Source organism: Clavelina lepadiformis, chromosome 6 (genome assembly GCF_947623445.1).
Source record: "Clavelina lepadiformis chromosome 6, kaClaLepa1.1, whole genome shotgun sequence".
Classification (NCBI taxonomy): Eukaryota; Metazoa; Chordata; class Ascidiacea; order Aplousobranchia; family Clavelinidae; genus Clavelina; species Clavelina lepadiformis.
In genome coordinates this window covers 8,988,747-9,011,439 of record NC_135245.1, presented here as the reverse complement: position 1 = coordinate 9,011,439, position 22,693 = coordinate 8,988,747, and the positions used below count along the sequence as shown (strand labels likewise).

General features: G+C 34.7%; 2 protein-coding genes across 4 annotated transcripts in view; one reads left to right on the top strand and one right to left on the bottom strand.

Moving 5' to 3' along the window:
* The window catches only part of LOC143461909 (stabilin-2-like), a 208,184-nt gene that overhangs the window by 160,626 nt on the left and 24,865 nt on the right, over positions 1-22,693 (top strand). For all 3 annotated transcript variants that reach the window (XM_076959847.1, XM_076959848.1, XM_076959849.1), the window contains exons 36-39: positions 5,574-5,654; positions 8,790-8,928; positions 13,504-13,647; positions 19,475-19,592. In XM_076959847.1, coding sequence (XP_076815962.1) covers positions 5,574-5,654; positions 8,790-8,928; positions 13,504-13,647; positions 19,475-19,592 — 482 coding nt within the window. The remainder of the gene's footprint in view (positions 1-5,573; positions 5,655-8,789; positions 8,929-13,503; positions 13,648-19,474; positions 19,593-22,693) is intronic.
* LOC143461911 (uncharacterized) lies at positions 9,517-12,189 on the bottom strand. The gene is made up of 2 exons (XM_076959852.1): positions 11,549-12,189; positions 9,517-11,468 (listed from the first exon to the last, which is right to left on the bottom strand). Exons 1-2 carry the CDS (start codon positions 11,847-11,849, stop codon positions 11,191-11,193), a joined length of 579 nt encoding a protein of 192 aa, XP_076815967.1. The 5' UTR covers positions 11,850-12,189; the 3' UTR covers positions 9,517-11,190.

Genomic DNA, 22,693 nt, shown 5'->3' with positions numbered 1-22,693 from the left:
AGAGTTGCAGATGTACTGGTAAAGCGAGTGAGCTAGTTTACAAGTTTAAACCTGCACCACCACCCTTACTCAGTTTCATAGATTTTGAGACAAACTTGTAGCCATTTAGAGAGCATAAGCTAATGTCAGATTTTTCTGACAGCTAAGTTTCATTTATTCCAATCAAATCAATTTTAGTTTCAATGACAAAACAAGTGCCTGCAACTTGCTGAAATTGTTGGGATTTAATAAAGATCTCATATTAACATACATTGTAGTTAAACAATGGTTTTTTTTTTCTAAAAATTAACTATGAGCATCATTTGAGAAAATATATTTGTTCTTTATTGGATTTAGTAGGTGATATTTTTTTCAGCTTCGGATTGTCACGGATAACAGTACATAAATTGGTAAAGCATTCTTGTTTTATGTATGTTACCGGTGCAAGACTATGCTAGAGCCAACAGCCAAATCTGAACTGTATACTGTATGTTAGCATTTACATTCACCCGACTTTACATTAACCAGATTTACATTACATTAACAAATACACCATCGACAAGCTAGTTAAAGCTTATTTAACGCAAATTGTTTCGGTTATACTCTTAAGTTCACAATAAATATACCTATCATTCTTTATTTGTCTGTCACAGGAAACATTTTATTTATACTTGATCCCAATACCTGAATCTACGTTATTGTTTCCTTCATTGTGACGTAATACGAACCGCTACCCTTATCATAAGTTAGCAATAAATTTTTGTTTTTTGCTCCCTATTTATAACAATAACTGCTTAAACACTACATATTAGAGCAAGTCCTTTCAGTAGTGTATTTACTAACAACTACTTTTCCATTAAAGTCTAACTTGTTTTTGGACTTGCCCTATACTTTAAGACAAATCTAGAAAAGATCTCATGAGTACATGAAATGCATGTTTTTATTAACAATGTTTGTTACCACAAAATATCATATACATAATATCATAATTAAAATGATATCAAGATGATGTAACTGCGTGGCAAAACTTGATTTTCCGCATGTTGTTCTATTTCGTTTATTTTGCTTTGCTTTCTGTGAAATTTTCCTGTTGGTAGCGATGGCTGGGGCGCTATGCGAATTATACAGGATTGACAATTTTTTTGCCATGATTGCTCGAGTTAATTATTCCCTCTTACCATAAATTTCAATACGTGTAGCAAAAAAAATTTATTTTGCGACACAGAGATACTGTACCTCCAGAGAAGTTAAAACAAACTTAATTTGAACAGTGGCGCTTTTAAAGGCCCCTGCAATGAAATTTTCACATAATATTTTTACAAATAATCAAATGCAAGATTTTTTTGAATTATTCTGTAGCAATAAGTTTACTTTTATGAGTGTGGTTTCCTGGTATTTGAACTTTCATTTTAGCTCTGGGGCACCACTTCTTTGGTGGACTGCCAAAATATATTCTCAAAATTGGCACTTTCCAACCTTGTAGCAAACGCCAATTTTACATTCTAGTAATTTGAGTTGCAGGCAAGCTATCTACAGTTTCATTGCTAATTCAGCTGATACAGCCACAGAGTTGAACCACAGTGAAAATTTTTAACTCTGGTTCAGGTTTTACAAAATTTTATTTTTTCGATTCGACTCTGGTTTGGGTTGGGTGTAGGGATGTGCCGTGAGGAAGATTATTCGTGCGAACCCGAATATAATGAAGGACGACACGAACGAATCCCGAATCTATTCGTATTAGAACCAAACAATAAAATTTCATCCAAAAGTTGTCAAGTCTTGCTTGTAACATAATGTAATCGAAAAACAAATCGCTTTCTTTTAAAAAATAGTGTTTAAAAAATGATTGAAAAAGCAAATTCGTTAGGAAAACGACCTTCATTGTAAGTACTGCTGACTCTAGTTTAGCTTTGTCGGGAATCTAGATCATTATTTTTAACAAAAGTCAGTAAATTCATAAGTAATATTGTATTCGGGTTCGCCATTGTTGGTATTCGTGTTTGCCCGAATCTTCCACAAAGGCGATATTCGGCAAATCTATTCGGGTTTGGGTTCGTATCGGCCCATCCCTAGTTGGGTGTACATTCATTGCATTCGGTTTAGGTTCAGCAAGCTTGCTAATATACGGCTCACTTAAGGTTCGAATGCATTATCTAGCTAACCATTTTTGGAATTTCTTCAACTATACTGCCCAAGTAACAATTCATTAGCTCAAGGAATTTTATCATGAGTAGGCATTTCTTAGGCTAGGTTTTCTACGATTTGAAATATGCAAAGGGATCAAGTTTTCTTTGCACTTGGATGAAATTATTGTTGAAAAAATGGTTGCAATTGACAAAGTATCAACTTCAGTTCATTTTTATCTCTTAGTCTTCAATGGTACAAGTTCGGTTCGGGTTTAAACAAATTTAATATATTCTGTTCTGGTTCCAGTTCGGTTTTTGATAAAACATCCGCTCAAACCAGTTAAAGGGTTCAGGTTCAGTTCCAGTTCGAAACCCTGCATACAACCAGTTTTGGCAGTTGCAATAGTTTATGTCTGCAGTTGAATGTCCATTAAAGTTACAAATAATTTTTTTTCCATACTTATATGGATATTTCATCCAAACTAGGCCTTGCAAGAAATCTGTTACGGTAACCTTTCCAGTGCAAATGTTATGGTTTAAACAGTTTTGTTAACATATAGTCGATTTGAACATTTTTTCTTTAAAGCTTTTCATCATGACCACAAAACAGCATATCGGAAAAAATGGAAAAAATTTTGGATGTTTTATGTTGTCATTACAGATTTCAAGTTTTGGATCCAGTGGCCAGTTGTAAAATAACTTAGAAACAATTGGCTTACTAGTTTGGTGTTGGTTGCTGCTTTTGACCAATATTCAGCTGAAGGGCCTTGATAGGAGACGTTTTGTGCCTCCTGGTCTACACCTGTCATTCAAGTTTAGGCAACTGTGCAATTGTTTCAATCTTTCATATGCATTACATCTAGATATTATGCATTGCCGTAATAAACTAGTCTGTGTGACAAATGCAACAGAGAAAACAAGTGCATTTGAAAACATTTTGAAAGAGATTTGTTTAACTCTATTGTGAAATAACCGAAATCAACATCAACTTTCTAGGAGACTTTCATTAATAAATATCAAGACAAGGTTAATTGATTTCATCCTGATTGATTTCTTCGCATCTCATCCATGGTCATGTCATCGTAAAGACATTTTTATAATTGTATATCAACAATTACTGTCTTGGGCTGACCATGCAGTGTCAAAGGTGACCGGTAAAGTTATTGATGATACTTTTTATGAATAATTATATCAGAGTTGCCTCTTACTACTGCAGTTACAAGTTTTTCTTCGTATCTAAAACCCAAAACAAGATGGCATGACCACAAATTTTCAATTAAAACTTAGTCTGTCATATAAATAACACATTTTTGTTACACAAAAGAAGAAGCAATATTTTTAGTAAACACTAAAAGCAATTGAGCAAGGTCTCTAAATCGCAGGTTGACATTGACAAAATCTCTGTGCTTTGCTCACTTCTCTCTTGATGTTATGGACAGGTTTTCATTAGAAGCAGAAACTTTAAAAATGCTCTGAACAATATCTTTTGTGCAAAATATAGTGCTTGACTCATGCTGTACCTTACATAATTTTCAAAGTCATTTTCAATGCAATGTAAGCGACAAATTAAAAACTGTATGAACGATGCAGGCTTTTAAGTTCACAACTTCACAGCTTTCATTTATTTATTAAATACGTTTCATGTTTAGGAAAATGGAATAATGATTATTTTTCTGTCCCCCTTTACCCTCCTGGAGTTAAATAACCAAGTACAACTGCTATTAACCATGTTTTCAATATGTAGGGCCGAGTTACAGTGATATCTGTCCAATTACAAAATAGCATAGATGTTTAAGCAATAAATAGATTTGATAGAGTCATAAGAGACTTTGTAAGTTTGAAATATCTTACTCTTATAACAACATCTGCAAATAGAAGATTAAGTTATCTAGTAACTAGCTTTTGCTATGTTAAGTAATATTAGTCCGTAAATCGTAATATTCTATAAGCGTACCGGAACTAATCTGTAATAACTAGTTACTACAAAGTAAAACGGGAGTCTAGTGTAGAACTGCATAATCCCCACTGCTTTCATGCATTTGTATACTAGACCCCTGCCACCCAAATTGTGAACTTCTGCACTAGACTATTGCAATGTATAACATTCTGTTTCGCCGACACGACCACTCCGGTATTCAGACCGCGACCGCAATAAAGTTGACACAAAGCAACTGACTGAACTCAGCCTAACACGACCATTCATCCACTATTACAGAAAACTTTGCAAACTTTTTAACTCTCTATTGTTACATCATTGCATATAAGCATCTAGGACTGTATTTTAGTGATGGCCATCATTTCGAGCATTGTGTGTTTGAAGCTATTTTTTGTAGTTTCTTGTTAACTTAGTAGTAACCTAAACCTTACTCCAATTAAATCATAAATAGCTAAGATAAATTTTTGCATAAACATTCTCCTAACCTAACCGTCTATCTTTAATAACGGGCTGCATGACCTACAGGGCTTTGGGGGCGTCCTACGACTACCACGAGCAAATACCTCGCTAGTGAACTAAAGTGTAGGTGTAGACTGTAGAGGAAGACAAGGAAATACTGGACACAAGTTTTTCACGTTTTTTGTACTTGCTGTGTAAAGTTAGTGGTGCGAAGGCTACTGCACACGCAGTAGTGAAATAGAAACTGTTTTGCAATCACCAATCTACATTTTTTAGTGATGAGCAGGGGTCACGAGCTTTGAGGGTCACTGTAAGACAGTGCTTCTCAACCTTTTTTGCGGCGACCAAAATATTAAACGTAAATTAATAGCGATGCTGAGGCGAACCAATTTTTTTACCCAAAAATTGGATATTTACAAATATTTTGCCTTGACTCGAACGTAGCTAATCTAAAGTTTCACAGCAAATAATCATCACCATGCTTCTTCACTTGTGTTTCCGCAAAAATGCACCATGAAATCAACAAACAGTCGATATGCAATGAATAGAGTAAGGTACTCAGTTATCGAACGGCTTTGTGAACTAGTTTAATTGGCGACGGCGACCCAAACCAACCAAATGGTTACCCACTTTTGGGTCGCGACCTAGGAGTTGAGAAGCACTGCTATAAGGGGACCAGGAACCATGAAACGTTGAGAACCAGTGCAATAGTGGATATTTCATGCCACGTTGAAGTGGTTGTGATAGTGGAGTGGTCATATTATCGGGGTGGTTGTTAACCGGGGTTCCATTGTACTTTCGAACATAGTCAGCGTGAATCAGACGCTGATTTTCGATGACATAACTATAATTGTGGTTAATGATTGCTTGGTTCCTAGAAACGCTTAACTGTGATTTGGGTTTTTGCTTCTTTGTTTATGGATTTGGTTTGATTTTAGAAATAATTCCTTTTTTGAATTCTGATTCCAATTTTTTGTTTTGACAGCCTTTAAAATATTTTTATGATTGTATTACTAAAAACTTTCTGCTAATGTTAATGCCTTGAAGATAATGGCAAATTATTGTGTTTACAGATACCACATGATCCGTCAAAGCTTACTTCTTCCAACTGACACACTGCAGAATATTGATTTGACAACAATGCAAGGATCAGAGTAAGTTGTAGTTACATGTACACATTGCTTATATGTTGAGATTGAAATGATATGTTGAGATGAAATTGAGATAGAGGTATGGCTGTGCTTAGCCGCCTGTAGTTTTGAGGCTCGAGTTATGGTTAATGTATGCTTAACATAACATCCTCAAATTATAAGTGTATAAAAAAGTAAGAATGTACAACAATAAAGAACACAATGCACGTATTAGCGTGTGTGTGAAACATGGCTGGAAATTATCTCATTTTCAAGAAATATTAGGCTTGTAGTGCTATAAAAAGAAATCCATGTATCACATTAGCTGTATAAATTTTTCAGTATATATTTGCACAAAGATAGCCAAAATAATTAATTTACCTAAAAATATTTTAATAGCTTTCTTTGTGTTCGTTTATTTTTCTTTAATCATTCTATGTCAAAATTTTGTTTTGCATTTATGATTTTTTTTCATTCCACTAAATGTTTATAATAGACATTATCACACCAAGTGCTGTAACTTCCCTAATTCCTAATGTCACCTAAATCTATTTTTCTTCATGGTGTTTCGATGTTTCATTATATATTGTAGGTTGTTTCATGGTGTTGCAAGGTCAAGCATTGAGTAGGTTTTCGATTTCTAACTCATGCATTGAGCATCTCACCGGACATCAAACATCATTTACATCTATTTGTAACAGACAATGTCTAATGTAACAACAAAATCTAACAAATGCTTCATTTCTCACAATACGTCGGCAAGAGCAAGACAAACAGCCTTGGCGAAGTTTCACTTTCTAGTTTCTCTAAATGAGTTTCTGCCATTTTTGATACTGCGTCTTTGAACAAAAACCTGACAGTAAGTTGTGAAAGCAAAACAAGTTGTTAAAAGTACACAGTTAGGTTAGGTGAGAATTTTCATTTCAATTTAAATTAATACCATCTAAGATTGGGCTTGTGTTTGCATAAGAACAAATTTGTACCTGTCTTATTGTTATATATTTAAACCAGCTTTGCCAGTTTGCTCAACAATTTCTATGCATGAAAATGGTCAGTTGTATGAAAACGCTGGCGACCACTGCATTATTATCGTAACGTATTGCTGGACGTGATGAATGAATGATTCATGTGCCAACGTTATCGGGCGAAAGTTTCGAATGATAATGTTCATTCATATTTAATTTTGGAGGACCTGAGCATTCTTTTGTTTTATTGAAAAATATACCGAGAACCACAATGACTGGACCATTTATATGATGACCTTTGTAATTTGCTCCGCCGTTTCCACTAAGTACACAAAATTAATGTCAGTGTGCTACTTGGGCGTGTTGTTAGGTTGTGAACTGTTGTTTATTATTGTATCAAACTGACTATATCTAACGCATTAAGTGCTTTAGTACGTAATTTTAAAGTAGTCAAAACCAGGTCGTGTATACTAAACACGGACAAAATATAGTACAGCGCTTGTTGATAAACACTCGAAATATAACACAAATAACATAAAGTAAAATAAAAAACATGATATAATTTGGCACTCTGAAGGTTAACTTTATATTTATCAACATGTGCTTTCGCAAGCAAAAGCTTGCTTCTTCAGGTGTACTGTGAAATGGCAAAAAAGATTGCAAATGTTTCAAACAAATAACATTATAATATCATGAAATCTACATGAGAATTCTGTAGGAATAAGGGCTAGTTATGACAGTTAGCACACCATCATCTATCCATACCTGCTTCGCTAATGTCACCCAAAGAGATTTGGCCAACTCACACCTCAATTGGTGATTAAGGACTTTCATTTTATATAGGGCTAAGCTGCGTATATGTTTTTGTTTGTGGTATTTTTTAAAGTAGAAGCAAGCAAGTCGCCACAGTTTTGTAAATTTTTTAAGACTGTAGGCGACGTTTACAATACAGTTTAGCATTTTCATTTACGTAATGAATTTTGCCGCCAATGCAAATGTTAATGCTTTTCACGATTTTTATAACACTGTAGGCAAAGCAGCAATCTTTACACATAATAGCCTATGTGGCCATTTATTAACTTATTCAGTGAAAAGGTTCAGACACCCCTGGTTTAGAATATTGTATCAAAAGAAATGATAATTTGAACATCAAAATTAGAATGATATAATTAATTAGTGAGGAGGAGACACAGCTGCAAAGTAACTGCTTGGGTGAACTTTTATTCACATTATTATATTGGTTCAACGCAATGGGATTCAAACACTAACTAAAGTCATTCAAATTGAGAGTCGTGCCGCCCCCATTTGCCATGGGCACTGGTTCTTATTATGGTAAACATGTAAGAAACATCCCTAAAAGGTTTAAAAGTGCCAAATTTTGTTTATAAAATCAGAATTGAGGTTTACATATTTTACAAGCACACCACTACATATATTTCAATTTTCATTGCATTCAAGTGCGTAGTTTGTTGTATGCTTACTCACTTAAAAACTTTTTCCTTATAAAATGTATTTTCCATGCTAACTATAGTATGTTAGCTTCTCCTAGATTTACTTGAGCCCCACTAAAAACGCAGGCTAGGTAACGCCCTACACGATTGTTTTATGCCAAATGTCAAGCGAGGTATCAGAGAATACACTTTCTGAAGTTTATGATCCGAACAATATGAGAAAAACCAGGAATTGAATCAAAGTTTGTTGCCTTGAAGTTAGTTATTTTAGGCTGTCACAAGGCTATCGGACAGTAGCTCCGACGGCAAAGAATATTAAGGAAATGTTTTTATGGTGTGACATATTGTATGATTGATTGCTACAGCATCATTGTATTCAAAACGGAAGTTCTCTCAGTCACATTTTTTTTTCAGCAGGATTCTCTCAAAATGTTTTTCAGCATAGTAACGTATAACATTTTGTATATTACTCTGAATTATCACCTGCAACATTTCATATTGTAGTAATTAGCAGGATGTAAGTGCATTGTTCTGCTTCACGATTCCAGTTTGTTTCTCTATAAACTGATCAGCTATAGCCAAATCTGTATCAAATTTGTGCTCTTTTTAGTATTTTTTGTTATTGTTATTTTCTGTATTTATTTTATTGTCCTATTTCCTGAGTTTCAGCCTCTTAAAGTTGGTTCATCCACTTTAGTGAATATTTCATTTCGTTCAATTGTTTGTTTACCTTTCTTTCATAGGTTAACAGTTGGTTGTTCATCAACAAAACATGGACAGATAATTATTAATGACGGTCAATCAGCTGTTATTAAATTTGAGCAAAAATCATTACTTTCGAACCAGGTGACGTTGATGTCATCATTATTTTTCATTAATCAGGTACGCGAGTAAATGAAACTTGACTAAAATTTTGCATGTTAATGCAAACTTTCAGATTATTATATGTTTTTTGTAATATATGTGATATTATGGTTATAATGATTTTATCATATTTTATCAATCACAAGAGAAGAACAATTGACAAAGGCTATGCACCAAATTGGATAGAAGAAATATTTATTATAACTAAAATTCAAAGCACTAATCCTTTTACACACTTAATCAAAGATTTGAACAATGAACAGAGACAATAACAAGGGTTTATTTTATGAAGAAGAATTATTAAAAACAAATCAAAATAAGTTTAGAATCAAAAGAAGTTAGCTTTAGTAAAATGAAGGGGATATGACAGTTCCTTTAATAGTTGTGTTCCTAATTCAGATTTACAAGTACTTTGAATCACTGAAAAGTTGTCCAGCTGGACAAAATTGACGATACTCTGCTAACTGAGCATATTGTTGGGGCTGTGAACAGTTGTTAATATAATTGCTTGATCGATTGTTCGCTAATCTGACTCCATTGATAACGTTCATTACACACCTGATTGCCAGTTAAGCATCACAGTACCAGAACCAAATTGTTAATGTCTTGAATGATTACACTGTGCTGCGTTTGAAAATTTTTTTTCATAGGTCAAAGATGTTTTAACTGTTTCTGAATCGATTTTTTGCGCTGAACTCAAAAATGCAACCAGTTTTTTTCAATCAGGTCAAGTTTTTTTTCTATCACATATTTAATTATGCTAGCTTTGGTCATTATTGTGCACAAAGAAACTAATTTCTGGGGTAGCTTAATTGGTCATGCATGTTGTCAATTTTCGCAAGATGGTATTTTTATTTGAATGTAAGGTTTTTGCAATGACAGCCATTTTAAATACTAAAAAAATATAATGACACAGTTGAAATAAAGGCACTTACAACTAACCAAGAAAGCTTCCTAACACATAATTTTGTTCAACGGCGCTCAACTTAAAAGTAGAAGTTAATATGTTACACTATAGACACGTAAACACTTCACATCACAAATGTGTTTTAAATGTGAAATACTTGCCAACATCAATGTGTGAAATAAAAATGAAGTGTTCGAAATAGCTTAACACAGAAAGCGTTGTACGGCACATGATGATATTACGACGTTAAATGCAATAACAATATAAATACAAATGATTTATGCTGACAAAAAGTGTCGCTTCAAAGATTTTCTTCTATGTGTGGTATTGGGAAGATCTCTTTTTAAGCACCAACAGTAATCTGCAAGCATGTTTACATCCCAGTATCCTTGGTACCTTTCTTCCATATGGCGAAGGTCTTGGTGGAATCTCTCTCCCTGTTCTTCGCTGTAGTCACCACAGTTGTCAGGAAAGTAATCTAAATGCGAACTCAGAAAGTGCATTTTTACAGACATCCGGGCTCCAAGGGATTGAAAACTTTCAAGCAGCTCTTTAACCTGTGCTTCATAATCAGGGCTTCTATGCTTTCCAAGGAAGTTTGAAATTACTGCTCGAAATCCTGTCCATGCTCTTTTTTCTACTGCACTCATGTGTGCAGTAAAACCTTCGTCTTTCATCAGCTCACGGATCTGTGGCCCATCAAAGACTCCTGCTCGTAGCTTCGCTTCAGAGATACGGGGAAATTTCATTTGTAAGAACTTGAAGGTTGGGCCATCCTTATCAAGTGCTTTGGTATAGTTTTTCATGAGACCAAGTTTAATGTGGAGAGGTGGCAAAAGAATATTTTGTGGATCAACTAAGTAAGCAAATTTGACATTTTTAAAACCAGGTGTAAAACTTGTTCTGGGTGGCCAGCTAATTTGTGTGTAGTGGCGATCATCAGCCCTCGAGTCCCACAGACACAAAAAACATGGATGTTTAGTGTAACCGGCCTGTAACCCAAGAAGTATTGAAATCATTTTTAAGTCTCCACATATTTTCCATTTGTGTTGGCTATACTGAAGAGATTTCAAAAGGAATTTCATGTCTTCATAGCATTCAGTGAGCTTCACTGAATGTCCAACAGGAACAGAACCAATCTTATTGCCATTGTGTAGTAATACTACCTTCAAACTCTTTACAGATGAGTCCAAAAACAATCGCCATTCTGCCGAACTGTAGACTATGCCCAAAGCTAATATTAATCCTGAAACATCTTGACAGTATACTAGGGAATGGTCTTCGTCATAATTGAAATATTTTCTAAACTCTTTATCTCTATACCGATACCAGAAATATGTGGTGCATGGAGCTAGCAAGTTGTTCTCACGTAGTCATGATCCTAGGAGCTGAGCGGATTCTTTGGTGAGATTTAAATCTCGTGTTAGGTCATTCAGCTCAGGCTGTGTAAGAGGCTTCGGTTGGCTTGTACTTTGCTCTGCATCCCATGTGTCTTGTTCACTTGCTTTGCTCTCTGCAGATGAAGAACACTCCATTTCACTTATTTCTCCAGGTGGTTCTGGAACAGGAATACCAGGGCCATGTGGTACTGGTTTCATGGCTGAAGAAACATCAGGGTACTTCACATGTTGTTTGTTCTTCCGGTTTATTCCTAAAATGAAAAAGAACACTTTTACTCTTAAATCAAGCAATTAATGAAAATGCCTCCATACAGTGCAAGTATCAGCATACCTTGTAAGTTGGTCATGCAAAAATAACAATCAGTGACATGGTCTTTTCCTTCTCTCCATACCATAGGAATACCAAAAGGAAGGCTCTTTATTTTCTTTAGGCTCCATAATCTCAAGTTTTCAACGCAGGCTTTACAACATATGTGCGGAGCAAATGCCTTGTCCTGATCGCCTAGTTTTACTCCAAAATACGCATAATATGCTTTCTTAACAAACTGCGTAATTTTTGCTTGGCGACTGCGCAGGGTGACCTTGCCACATATGTAACAGAACCTGTCTGGATCGTTTTTGCACTTTCTCATTGTACAGTACTGTAAAAACAAATCATCTAAACTGCACACTAAACTAGCCTGTAAAAACAAGTTCAGAAGTTTAACTTTTCAAGCACCAGGTGCATTCGTTATGTTCTTCTCATTGTGATGTCACTCAAGTTTCATCAAAACTTAATTCAAAAGCTAAATCATTTTTATGACACCACAAATCTCAATCGCAAACGCTGAAAGCTGAAGTTGTCAAAAATTTCAAATGCAATTTGCAAAAAAACTAGACCTGATTGAAGAAAACGGATAACAGTTTTGGATTCAGCATCAAAAAGTACACTAAGAACCGTCAATACTTTAGTAACCTAAAAATTAACGCAGCACAGTGTTATTTATTATAGGTTCTCCACAAAACAGTTACTGTTTTCAGAGCACAGAATAACGCTCCATTCGGTAGACTGCAAAGAACAGACTGTCCTTTTCAGAACTAACGCATTGAGCATTGTAGTACTAATGACGTAATTCGGCAGTAATCAAAACTGGGTAATGTATACTAAACACGGCCAAAATATAGTATAGCGCTTACGTCATTTATGTAACCTTAGTTCGTCCTAGTTTAATCAAGGCTTGCTCTCTGATTTAAGGAGTTTATGCAATGCTCCATATACAAACGAATGAAGTGTTGCTGTAGTTAGAAATTTTAATGAAAACATTGTTGTTTTTAGTTTCATCCACCTCACAATAATGTGTTGACAGGTAACTTCAGGGCAAAATTATACCACAGTAACAGCGGTCCCTAATATTTCATTAGCGGTGTGAGCACAAAACAGAAATTTCAGTGGTTGGAAGTTTGTAGTAAATTAGCCTAAATATTATATACTTTTAAGAACATGCAAGAATCATCATAAGCAAATCATGAAATACTATTACTATTAAAATTCATGAATTCATGAAAAAAATCATGAATTACTATTAAAATTCTTCAGTTCGATTAAATTTAAACTTTTTATGAGAGCAACATTTATGCATTGATGTCATACACAGCGTTCCAATATGAGGACATCATATTGCTGGTTGTCAGTAATAGAATACGTCATTCATTTCGAATGTTCCTCTCTTATTTGAAAACAATTAAAATAGAGAGAACATTTTTTGTTGTGCGGTGAACCATAATATGACGTCATATAAAATGAAGTCACATTGTGGCTCGCCACACATCAAATGTGAAAGAAATCTCTATGTGTTCATTAAGGTTGAGAACTGGTTAATTAACATTTCTATAACTATAGAAATGCAGAAGAACATAAAATATCACGTCACGTATTATGTCATGGGCAAGCTCAAGTTGGGTCCACAAAAATTTGAAGCTAGTGCCCATGGGATTATCTTTGCCAACTTTCAATGTAGTATCACTTTGTGAACAAAGATATCGCTTATTCCCTCTCTATTTGAATTGTATGTTATTTCAGTTAGATTATGAAACAGTACACGTTACTAGAGTTTTGAACGTGTTCATTGAACACCACGGATGTTTATTTATTTCATTTATGAACACCTTTTGCGATGGAATAGTAAATTTTTTTCATTAATTTGTAGTAGTTTGAGAAACAACTTTGACATTTTAAGTCTGAATTTGAGTTTAAAGTATAATTTTATAAAACTATTTATAAACATTAATTTTAACTTGCTTTTGTAGGTATTAGAACCACCCTCCTTGGGTGGCAGATGTGATATAGTGAGCAACATTACTGTTGATGGACAATGCTCCTTTTGTTTGCAATCATTACTAACTTGTCCCAATGGGATGCAAAAAATCGGGAAAAAGAATACTTTTTGTTCTGTAAGCATGTTAACAGTATGTAGCTTATAATATATGTATCCCGTCCTTTAGGTATTTGAAACTACAGTTTTGCTGAACATATGTATAGGTAGTGTTATATAGTCAAATACCTTTTATATTTTTTATACATTGTTTGGCATAGATTTACGGACGAAGCTAGGGCTTTAAAACAGTGTGTGAACAGTTTTTTTCTAATACATTTCAGGCTAAAAACATGTCTGTTGTCGCTAGTCATAACTAACTTGTCATCAAAGTCCCGCCGTTTTATTGAGATCTTTGGCAATCCTTTTTGTAATTTTTTTTAACCATTCTGCGTGCTGTGCGTTTGGCTGCAGATGAATAGTGCTTCACGCTTGTGTTTTGGACTTTTATTACAATGAAACTGTAGTACCTGCCGATTTATAGTTTTCTTGTGATGCTTGTGTATTCCATTTTAGTTAAGTTCTCATTGATTTTATACCCTGTGTACCGTATGTACCACTGTATAAGCACCCTTTTTGTCAAAAAAAATAGGGGGGCTTATACACCCGACCAAAAACCTGACCAAAATGTTTTTTTGCCTAAATTGCTCCAGATAATGTCTGTTTGAGTGCTACCACAAAGAAACAAACACACGGTACACACCAATGCATTATCTAGGCTATTAGACGTTCTTAAACTGCTTTGCAACATTCCGATTTCATGGTAACTCACATGCTCATTGAACCGAAAAAATTATGCACTCATTCATAAAACTCATGCAAATCATCATCAAGCAACTTCACCAATTTACGGACAGTTTTATAATGACTTTTCGCTATCCCCATATCCCGGCAGGAAAAGTTGCATGCAATTGAATGATTCGTTAGTATAACGGCTTCACTTAAAACAATTTATACCACTAGATAATGGCTTATGTCGTTGCAATTGCAGTAGCAACTGTCTTGTGACTTGGAAAAAATTTTCAGTTACCGCTATTTTCCCATAGAAAATCGCACGAATGAATGTAGTTTTTCGATCCTGGCGATTTTAATGATAACATTGCGCAAAGGCTAGATTAAATAACTTGAAAAATGGGAGAGGTTTGTATGCCGAGTATATGTTAAAAATCTATTTTAGTTTAGAAAAATTGAGAAGGGGCTTATACGTGAGGAGAGCTTATATACGGTATACAGAAAGAGTCTTCGGGAAATTTTTTGATAACTGTTTCGCATTTCATGTTGCATGGTACATTTATCGTAACGTGACCTCATTCATATCAATCAAAACAAATGCGTAGGATTTTAAACGTTATAAAATAACAACTATACATTTTTTCAAAGTAATTTCTGTTCTACAGTAAAAAGATATATGCTACCCACCTGAGAAAAATTTTTACAATCTAATGCCCAGAATGCTTGTAATTTAAAAGAGAATCATGGTGGGACGACAATTTCTATTGTTAAGTACTGTATCACCAATCACGAAAAATTTTACCCCTCAAATCGTAACTTGAAAAGGGTCTATTAACCTAAGGATTCACATTGTATTTCAATCACAGATGCTTTATTAATTTAATTCATACGTTCGCAGAATGTATACTAGTGACATTTGAATACCAACTCATATTGTAGCTACATTTTAGTTCACCACTTAATTTTTGCACACTGTAATTTTCTGTGTTTTTTCTAGCGTTTAAAATTGTAACTGTTTGTTTCTCCATATACCACTAAACTTAGCATTAATTTATACATAAGGCAGTAAGCATCCAGCATGCGCACAATCATCCTAACTAATTTCCCTGAAAAGCACTTTGTTATGATGAAAGAAGACTAAAACTTTTAACATTAAAACCATGACTATTTTTGGTGTATTTATTGCAGTTACTGTGAACCACTTTTACATATATCCAAGATCAGAATTTTCCCACTCATTCGGCATCCGATTACTGAATTGAGAATTCATTGCTAACATCACGATCATGATTCATGAGTTTCAAAAGAAAAATCTATTTTTTTAATACTCTTATCCTCTTAGACAGCAATGGCATCTTTCTTTTTACCTTTATTGACTAAAGAAGATTCTATTTTGGAACAAGCTGCAATGTCGTAGATGTTATTCCATATTTTGAAAGATGATTGTTGGTGTGCATTTTTGGCTGTACAAACTACGGCTCGTTTAGAAATCCCAACTTTATTAACATGGCCGCCAGAAACCACTAGCAATTTTTTTCATCCCCACTGCACAAAAAAAACACTTTTTGTAATCTATTATTGTAGTGGCCTGCCAGTCAATACATCTTGTTTTTTTTACTCTAAACCACATGAACAGGAAATTTTGTTAAAGTATAAACATGTCAGTAAATTATGTACAAAGTTTGGTTAGTATGTTTATCTTAAATCTCACCAAAAGTCTTTGAAAATTTATACTTTTGCAACTACAGCAGAAAATTAGCATCTAGTTGTTAAAATTCATGGTCTCTTGAAAATTGTTAGTGGCCACCTTAGCCAAACCTTTAAAAAATCTGTTTCTATGACTTATATTTAATTTCTACAGTCATTTGTTTTTGTATATACCAGGGCTACTCAACTATTTCTAGCAAAGGTCCAGTTACAAAATTTCAAAATTTGCTTAGGTCCGTTATAAGTTATAACTCTCATGAAATAATTACAGTCCTACAAATGTATTAAAATACGGTATATAAAATAATATAATTCTCTGGATGGGTATTAATCTAATTTTAAAATCTGTAGATTTTTTTTAACACAACACACGAAATACGGTATATACAAAATCTGGTAAAGGGGTATTGGCAAAAGCGATAAGGGAAATTTATTTATTGTTCTGATAGTCACAGCTAGTGGGAGAATTGACATTTCTTATTTCTCGCTAGTTCTTTAAATCTTGGTTCTAAAGTAGCGAGAACGAGTCGAAGGCAATGGCGAAGGTTTTCATTGGTGATACAGATGCGAAGTTCATGTTTGAAAACGTTCATTTGCATTTGTGAATTGTGAGGTCAACAAGGCTTGTTTGATTTGTTTAAAATTGTACTATTGTCTGCTGTTTTTTGTTTTTGCAAATCATCGATAATGGATTTGGTTTTGTTAAAAAACTGGTGTCCTTTATGAAGTCACAAATATCATTGTGACTTCATAAAGTTTCTTTATGGGTTGTAATTAGCGCCTTGCTGATGATGGGCTTTGCCCAGAAACAGTGCTGTCGAAGGCTAAATCTCCTTAGTGGTTTTGTATTAAACTTGTATAAACATCGTTTTATCAATGAAAGATTGCGCAAAACGGCGGCTTCCCCGATTGACAAACGACCTATTAACAAAAACCGCTAGAAGACTAGTTTGAGCTACCACTTACACATTCGCTGATTAATTGAATAAGCAGGAATAACAAAACTAATGATGAACGATTTCATTTGCGTAAATACTGAGACAGATAATGTCCGGATTCAACACTGAAAAGGTCCACATTCGGACCGCGGTCCGCCAGTTGAGTAGACCTGGTAAATACCATTTTAGATCATGTAATGATGTTTTAGACTTTTATTTACAATCATGGTACAACTTACAGCCATTGAAAAAAAGATGCCAAATTAATTCACTGGTCAACAAAAAAATTATTGCAAATCTACCAAAACTTATTCATAGTTAAATGTGCTGAATCCGAATCTGATCTTTGTTTTCTTCTGCAAGATGTAGATTTTTTACAAATCAAGATTTTTCATTTTTTGGAAAAATCCGAATTTTTCGCAAGGGGCATAACTTGTCAAATGAATTTATTACTGACAGTCTAAAAACCAGCCTTAAGGCAACAACATCTGCCAAAATATTTTTTTTTTATTACAAAAAGTTGTATTTACAGACAGATATGCACCAAACTTTGGGGAAAAATGTAAAGAAAGGGGATTTTTTGCAAGTAAAATACATGCGAAAATCAAGTTTTCATGCAAATGCCAAAGAAAATAATGATGGCAGTTAACTAACTTAAAGCTGTTGATGAAAGAACGCAAAAGTCAATTGTATTTTACGTTCTAGCATGACGTGGGCAAAAATTTGCTTTTCTAACTTTTGCGTTTGTAGACTTCTTGAGGACAGTCACGTCTGATGCTCCAACAGTAATCGACCATCATATGTTGGCCCCATAGAACTTGTTAGCGTTCTTCTACCGTCATGAGGTCCTGGTGGAATCGTTTTCCCTGTTCGTGCAGGTGGCTGAACAGAAAATGAACTTTGGTGCTCATTTTGCATCCTAAATCACGAAAAGCGAAGAGCATCTTGGATACAAGAATCTCGTAGTTTTGTGCCTTTTTGTTCCCAAGGAAGTTCATCATGACAACTACAAAAGCCAACTATGCCGCTTTCTCCTTAGCATTCATCTTCTTAAGAAATTCTTGATCACGCACGAGTGTACAATTTTGTGGCCCATCTAGCACGCCCGCTTTAATTTTTTCATACAACAAAGCTGGGAAAGTACAAACAAGGTGATGAAAGCATTCACTGTAAGACTTTGACAAACTGTTTCATCAAGCCTAACTTCATGCCAAGGGGAGGAAAAACTATTTTATCTCTGCTTACAATCGGGTTGTTTGGTACATTCGACATGCTAGCTTTGAGTGTTTCTTCTATGGGCCACTCCTTTTGAGTCCAGTGTTTCTCACGTGCTCTACTGTCCCACATACAGAGATTACATGGGAATTTCGTGAATCCTCTTAGCTGGCCAAGCAGAAAACTAACCATTTTTAGGTCAACGCAAATGATCCACTTATGCTCATGAAACTTCAGCAAGTCAATGATTATTTTGATATGATCATGCTTTTCCTTCAAGACAGTGGAGTGACCAATAGGAACAGCTTCATAAATATTTCCACTGTGCAAGAGGACACACTTGAGACTATGCTTGGAACTATCCAAAAACAATCGCCATTCTCCTGGATCATATGATGAGATGCCTAATTGCCCAAGAAGGCCTGGTATATCATTGCAATAAATCAGCTGCTTTACCTCTGAAAAATAGGATAAGAAGGTTTTATCTCTTTTTTGGAAAAAAGAAACCTTTGCGGAGCTATCCAGTACACATTTTTCATCAAACCTGGAGGCTAAGAGCTCAGCTGGTTGCTTGGGCAGATTTAAATCACGTACCAAGTCATTCAGCTCTGACTGATTAAATTGCCCAGGAGTTAATTTGGTTTCAGAGGAAGAGTCTTCAGTTTCTGTATCTATTCTCTTATACTCGCATTCCACGACATCTTCCCTATCAGATTCGATTTCTTTATATTCAGAAGATACAAAACCAAGAAAGACTGGAGGTGGGAAGCTGATAGAATGTTGGAATAAGAAACGATTTGTCTTCTTTTCCGGCCAACAGCTTTTTTATTGACCAAACAAAAATAGCAGTCGGTTGAATGGTCCTTGGGTTCACGCAACACCATGAGAACTCCAAAAAGCAAATCCTTTATCTTTCCTTTTGTCCAGTCTAGTATACAAGTCAAACACGTATACAAAAGGAAAATGGTCGGAATAGTTAACAAGTGTTGCATGGCAATGAAGGAACTTTTTGTGCAAAGTAAGCCTAAGTACGACAAACTTAGAAATGTGAAATTGTCGATTGCTTGAAAACTAAAGCATGCATAAAGAAACTGATTGCAGGTTTGAAATCAGCATTCTAAAATTGTACGGAATTACTGGAAAAAAACTCTTGCAAGAGAAAATGAAAATGAAAATGTTGACCTGTGTTATGTTTTATTAAAATAGTAAATTTTCTCACAGTGTCAGCACAATTGTTAAATAGATAAACATGCCTGCTTTAAGTCAAGTAAGAGTTCGTATGTTTGATTTATTCTTATTTTATGATTCTTTTAGCCTTTTGGGGATAGCCCAGTTAAACCGGTGGCTGGATGCATACCCATTTGTTCTTTTTATAATGTAACTGCTAAATGCTGCAATGGATTTTATGGGAAAGATTGTCATCCTTGTCCAGGTCAGCAAATTCAATTTATATCATGGTTTTATGTTATGTATCATAAATTATAGCCTGGTTGCTAAATTTATTATGGTAGGATTATTGCATATTAACACTAAATGCAAATGTCACTGAAATTTGAATAGCTTCTTTGTGAGGAATGTGCTGATTTGAGTTATATCAATTGGTTGATCACTGGAGTATTTTTACACTTGATGTGCTGACCTGATATTTACAATTGGAGCTAGGAGCGAAAAAGTAGTCTTTATTTAGTAAATTTTTTAAAACAAAGAAATAATAGTTTGTATTATAGCGCCCTACACTCGATAAAACAAATGCTCAAAGGCGTTTTACAGTCAACAGACAAACTTAAAAAGCAAAAACAAAGTAATTTTTGTAAGACGTTATATAATTTGCTATAAGTTCCTTGATTGTGACTGGAGAAATTTTGTTGGCTGATAACGACTCAAACAACTCCTAAGATAGATGATTAATCAGGCCCCTCTCCACCTAGACTGTTAAAAGCAAAGGTTAAAATCTTGAAACCAAATCTGTACTCAATTATTAAACAACAAAGAGATATAAGGGCAGGTTTAATGTGCTTACACTTTTTCAATCGACAAATTAACCGTGTGGCATTATTTTGGACACATACTGAGAGGTAATGAGGAATTTTTCCAATGTTTCTAATGTGGAAGTAATATGATCTGACAATGCGTAGACTTAATTAGTCATCAACAATAATAAGCAATCAATAAAATCTTCCAGACTCCATCTTCCAAATCTTCCACATACGGATAGAAATTGAGGTTGACCAAGGTTCCATTCGGGAATGGTAAGAACCATATTCCAGGCGAGCGCTTAGGATGAAAAAATATGAGCTCCATCTTGTCAGCTTAAACATGTCACAAACCATCCAAGAATTAAGTTCTTTGAGACAAGCCTCGACAGGCGTAAACTCCTGCAGGAAAGCATTATGATATGTGCTAATTGTCATAATTAGTCCTTATTCCTAAAGAATTCTCGTGCAGATCTGATGATATTATAATGTTATTTGTGTTCTTTTTCGTGTGTTTAGTATACACGAACCGATTTTGATTACTTCATTCATACTACGGCGCTTAACGCATTAGTTCTGGTAATTGCAGTCTGTAATTTACAGTCTACAGAATGCAGCCTTATTCTGTGCTCTTGAAACATTAACCGTTCGTTGGTAGTCAATAATAAAAATTATTCAAGACTTTGACAATTTGGCTTTGGTACTGTGATGTTGAACTAGGCTCTCGGGGGTTAATGAATGCGCTATCAATGGAGTCAGATTAGCGAACAATCCATAAAGCAATAATTAACAACAGTTGACAACCCCAACAACATGCCAGTTGACACAGATCGTCAACCACAGGATAGAGCTAGATGTTATCAATATGAGACATGCAGACTGGAACAGATCTAGAAAATTTTTGAGGGAGGTGTTCAGTTTGTTTCAAATCTTGAAAATGGGGATTTTCAAAGAAACAGGAATTCTGCCAAGTTTATTTTTCTGCTGGCTTACCTGCTTTCGTTTCCCCATCAATAGTGCATTGATTAGTGAATATAAAAAAACTTGCGCTTTGTCTTGAAAAAAGTTTTTGTTATTTGTTCTTAGCCTGGCTCACTGCAATGTTTGCTTTCCCTATTCTATTACTTGATGTATAACACTACATGCAAATCTACAAGGGTTGTTTGTTAAAAGAGGTTGTGAATTTGGCTGAGTACAGAGCTCGTTGCCCATTGATACCTTTACAGGAAAAAAAAAGGAATCGACTGCAAAGATTGTTAAATAGTGGCAAGAAGTTTAAGTTAAGCCGTATAAGTGAAAGATGGCTGTATTTAATCTTTCACCAACAAAATTAAAAGTTTAAGCAAGCAAATAAAAAACACAAAGTCTTTTTGTCAAATCAGAATCGCTGAGTTTTATTTTTCTTAATAATAATCGTTTAAAATTGCAGACTGGGGTTAAAATGACAGAAGTTGAATTAACCGGGTTGTAGTGACCGAGATTAAAACAAATGGGGTTGATTTGACCTAGTTAGAATTGACCAGGGTTGAACTGAAATCAAACCATTGTATCTTCAGAACTTTTATTAGATAACGGATTTGGAAGCTGTTCTTTTTTGTGATTGCATTGTTTAACATCCACATTTCAAAGCCATAAGGGGAAACAGTAAAAACATTTCCACATTTACTTAACACTTTGACTGCCAAAGGCTGATATGCATATCTTGTCCCAGGTGCCACGCAATATTCGCTTTATTTCTGTGTTTTAAATGTTTAATATATTTCTTATCGAAATCGTTTGTTTCTATTTCCTTTTTTTCTGTACTTGGCCCAGATTCCTTGCATGGCTTTATTAGTCCTTGAAAAAAGCCGAGAAAACTCAAGATTTTTACTTTATGTTTTTGTTTTGGAACTTTGATTATGGGGTAGAACTCGCCTAAGTCGTGGCATATCACTTGGTCTTAGAGTCTTATAATCTGATATGATTACAGTTGTTTGGTCTAGCATTCTATGTTCTTTGCTAATGTTACGTAACCCCGTTATGCGATACAATGTGCGTTTATTGACTAGTATGATCATTTATCACTTAACCTTTTCTACATATGGATATAGACAAATCTTTTTGCAGAGACAAAACAATTCAAGATCCCAAATTGTTTTATTATCGCATTTATATTTGACTGCTTTTTTGTTCTTTATCTTTATCATATTCCAAAAGCTTTGCTGCACACTATGGGCAAGCTACACGGGTACTCAACTCATAATCACTTTTCACACTTTCCTCGAATAAGATTTTATTGCGCAACACTGTCATAGTGATCACGCCAATATCACTTGATGCCTTGAAAATTTCACCTACCAATCCAGTCAGATCAACCTTTCCATATTTGTAGTTGCTTCCTTCACATCTTACATTAGGATGAGATTTTCCAGTCCTTCATGCATGTCTCTTTCACAAGCACCATTCCATTCATTCTCCACATTAAGATGTTGCTCCATGTATTATTTTAAGTTTGTTTAACCTTTTCTTGTTCCCTCACAATTTTAGCGTTATCAGTTAGGATGCAGTTCACTGCTGTCAT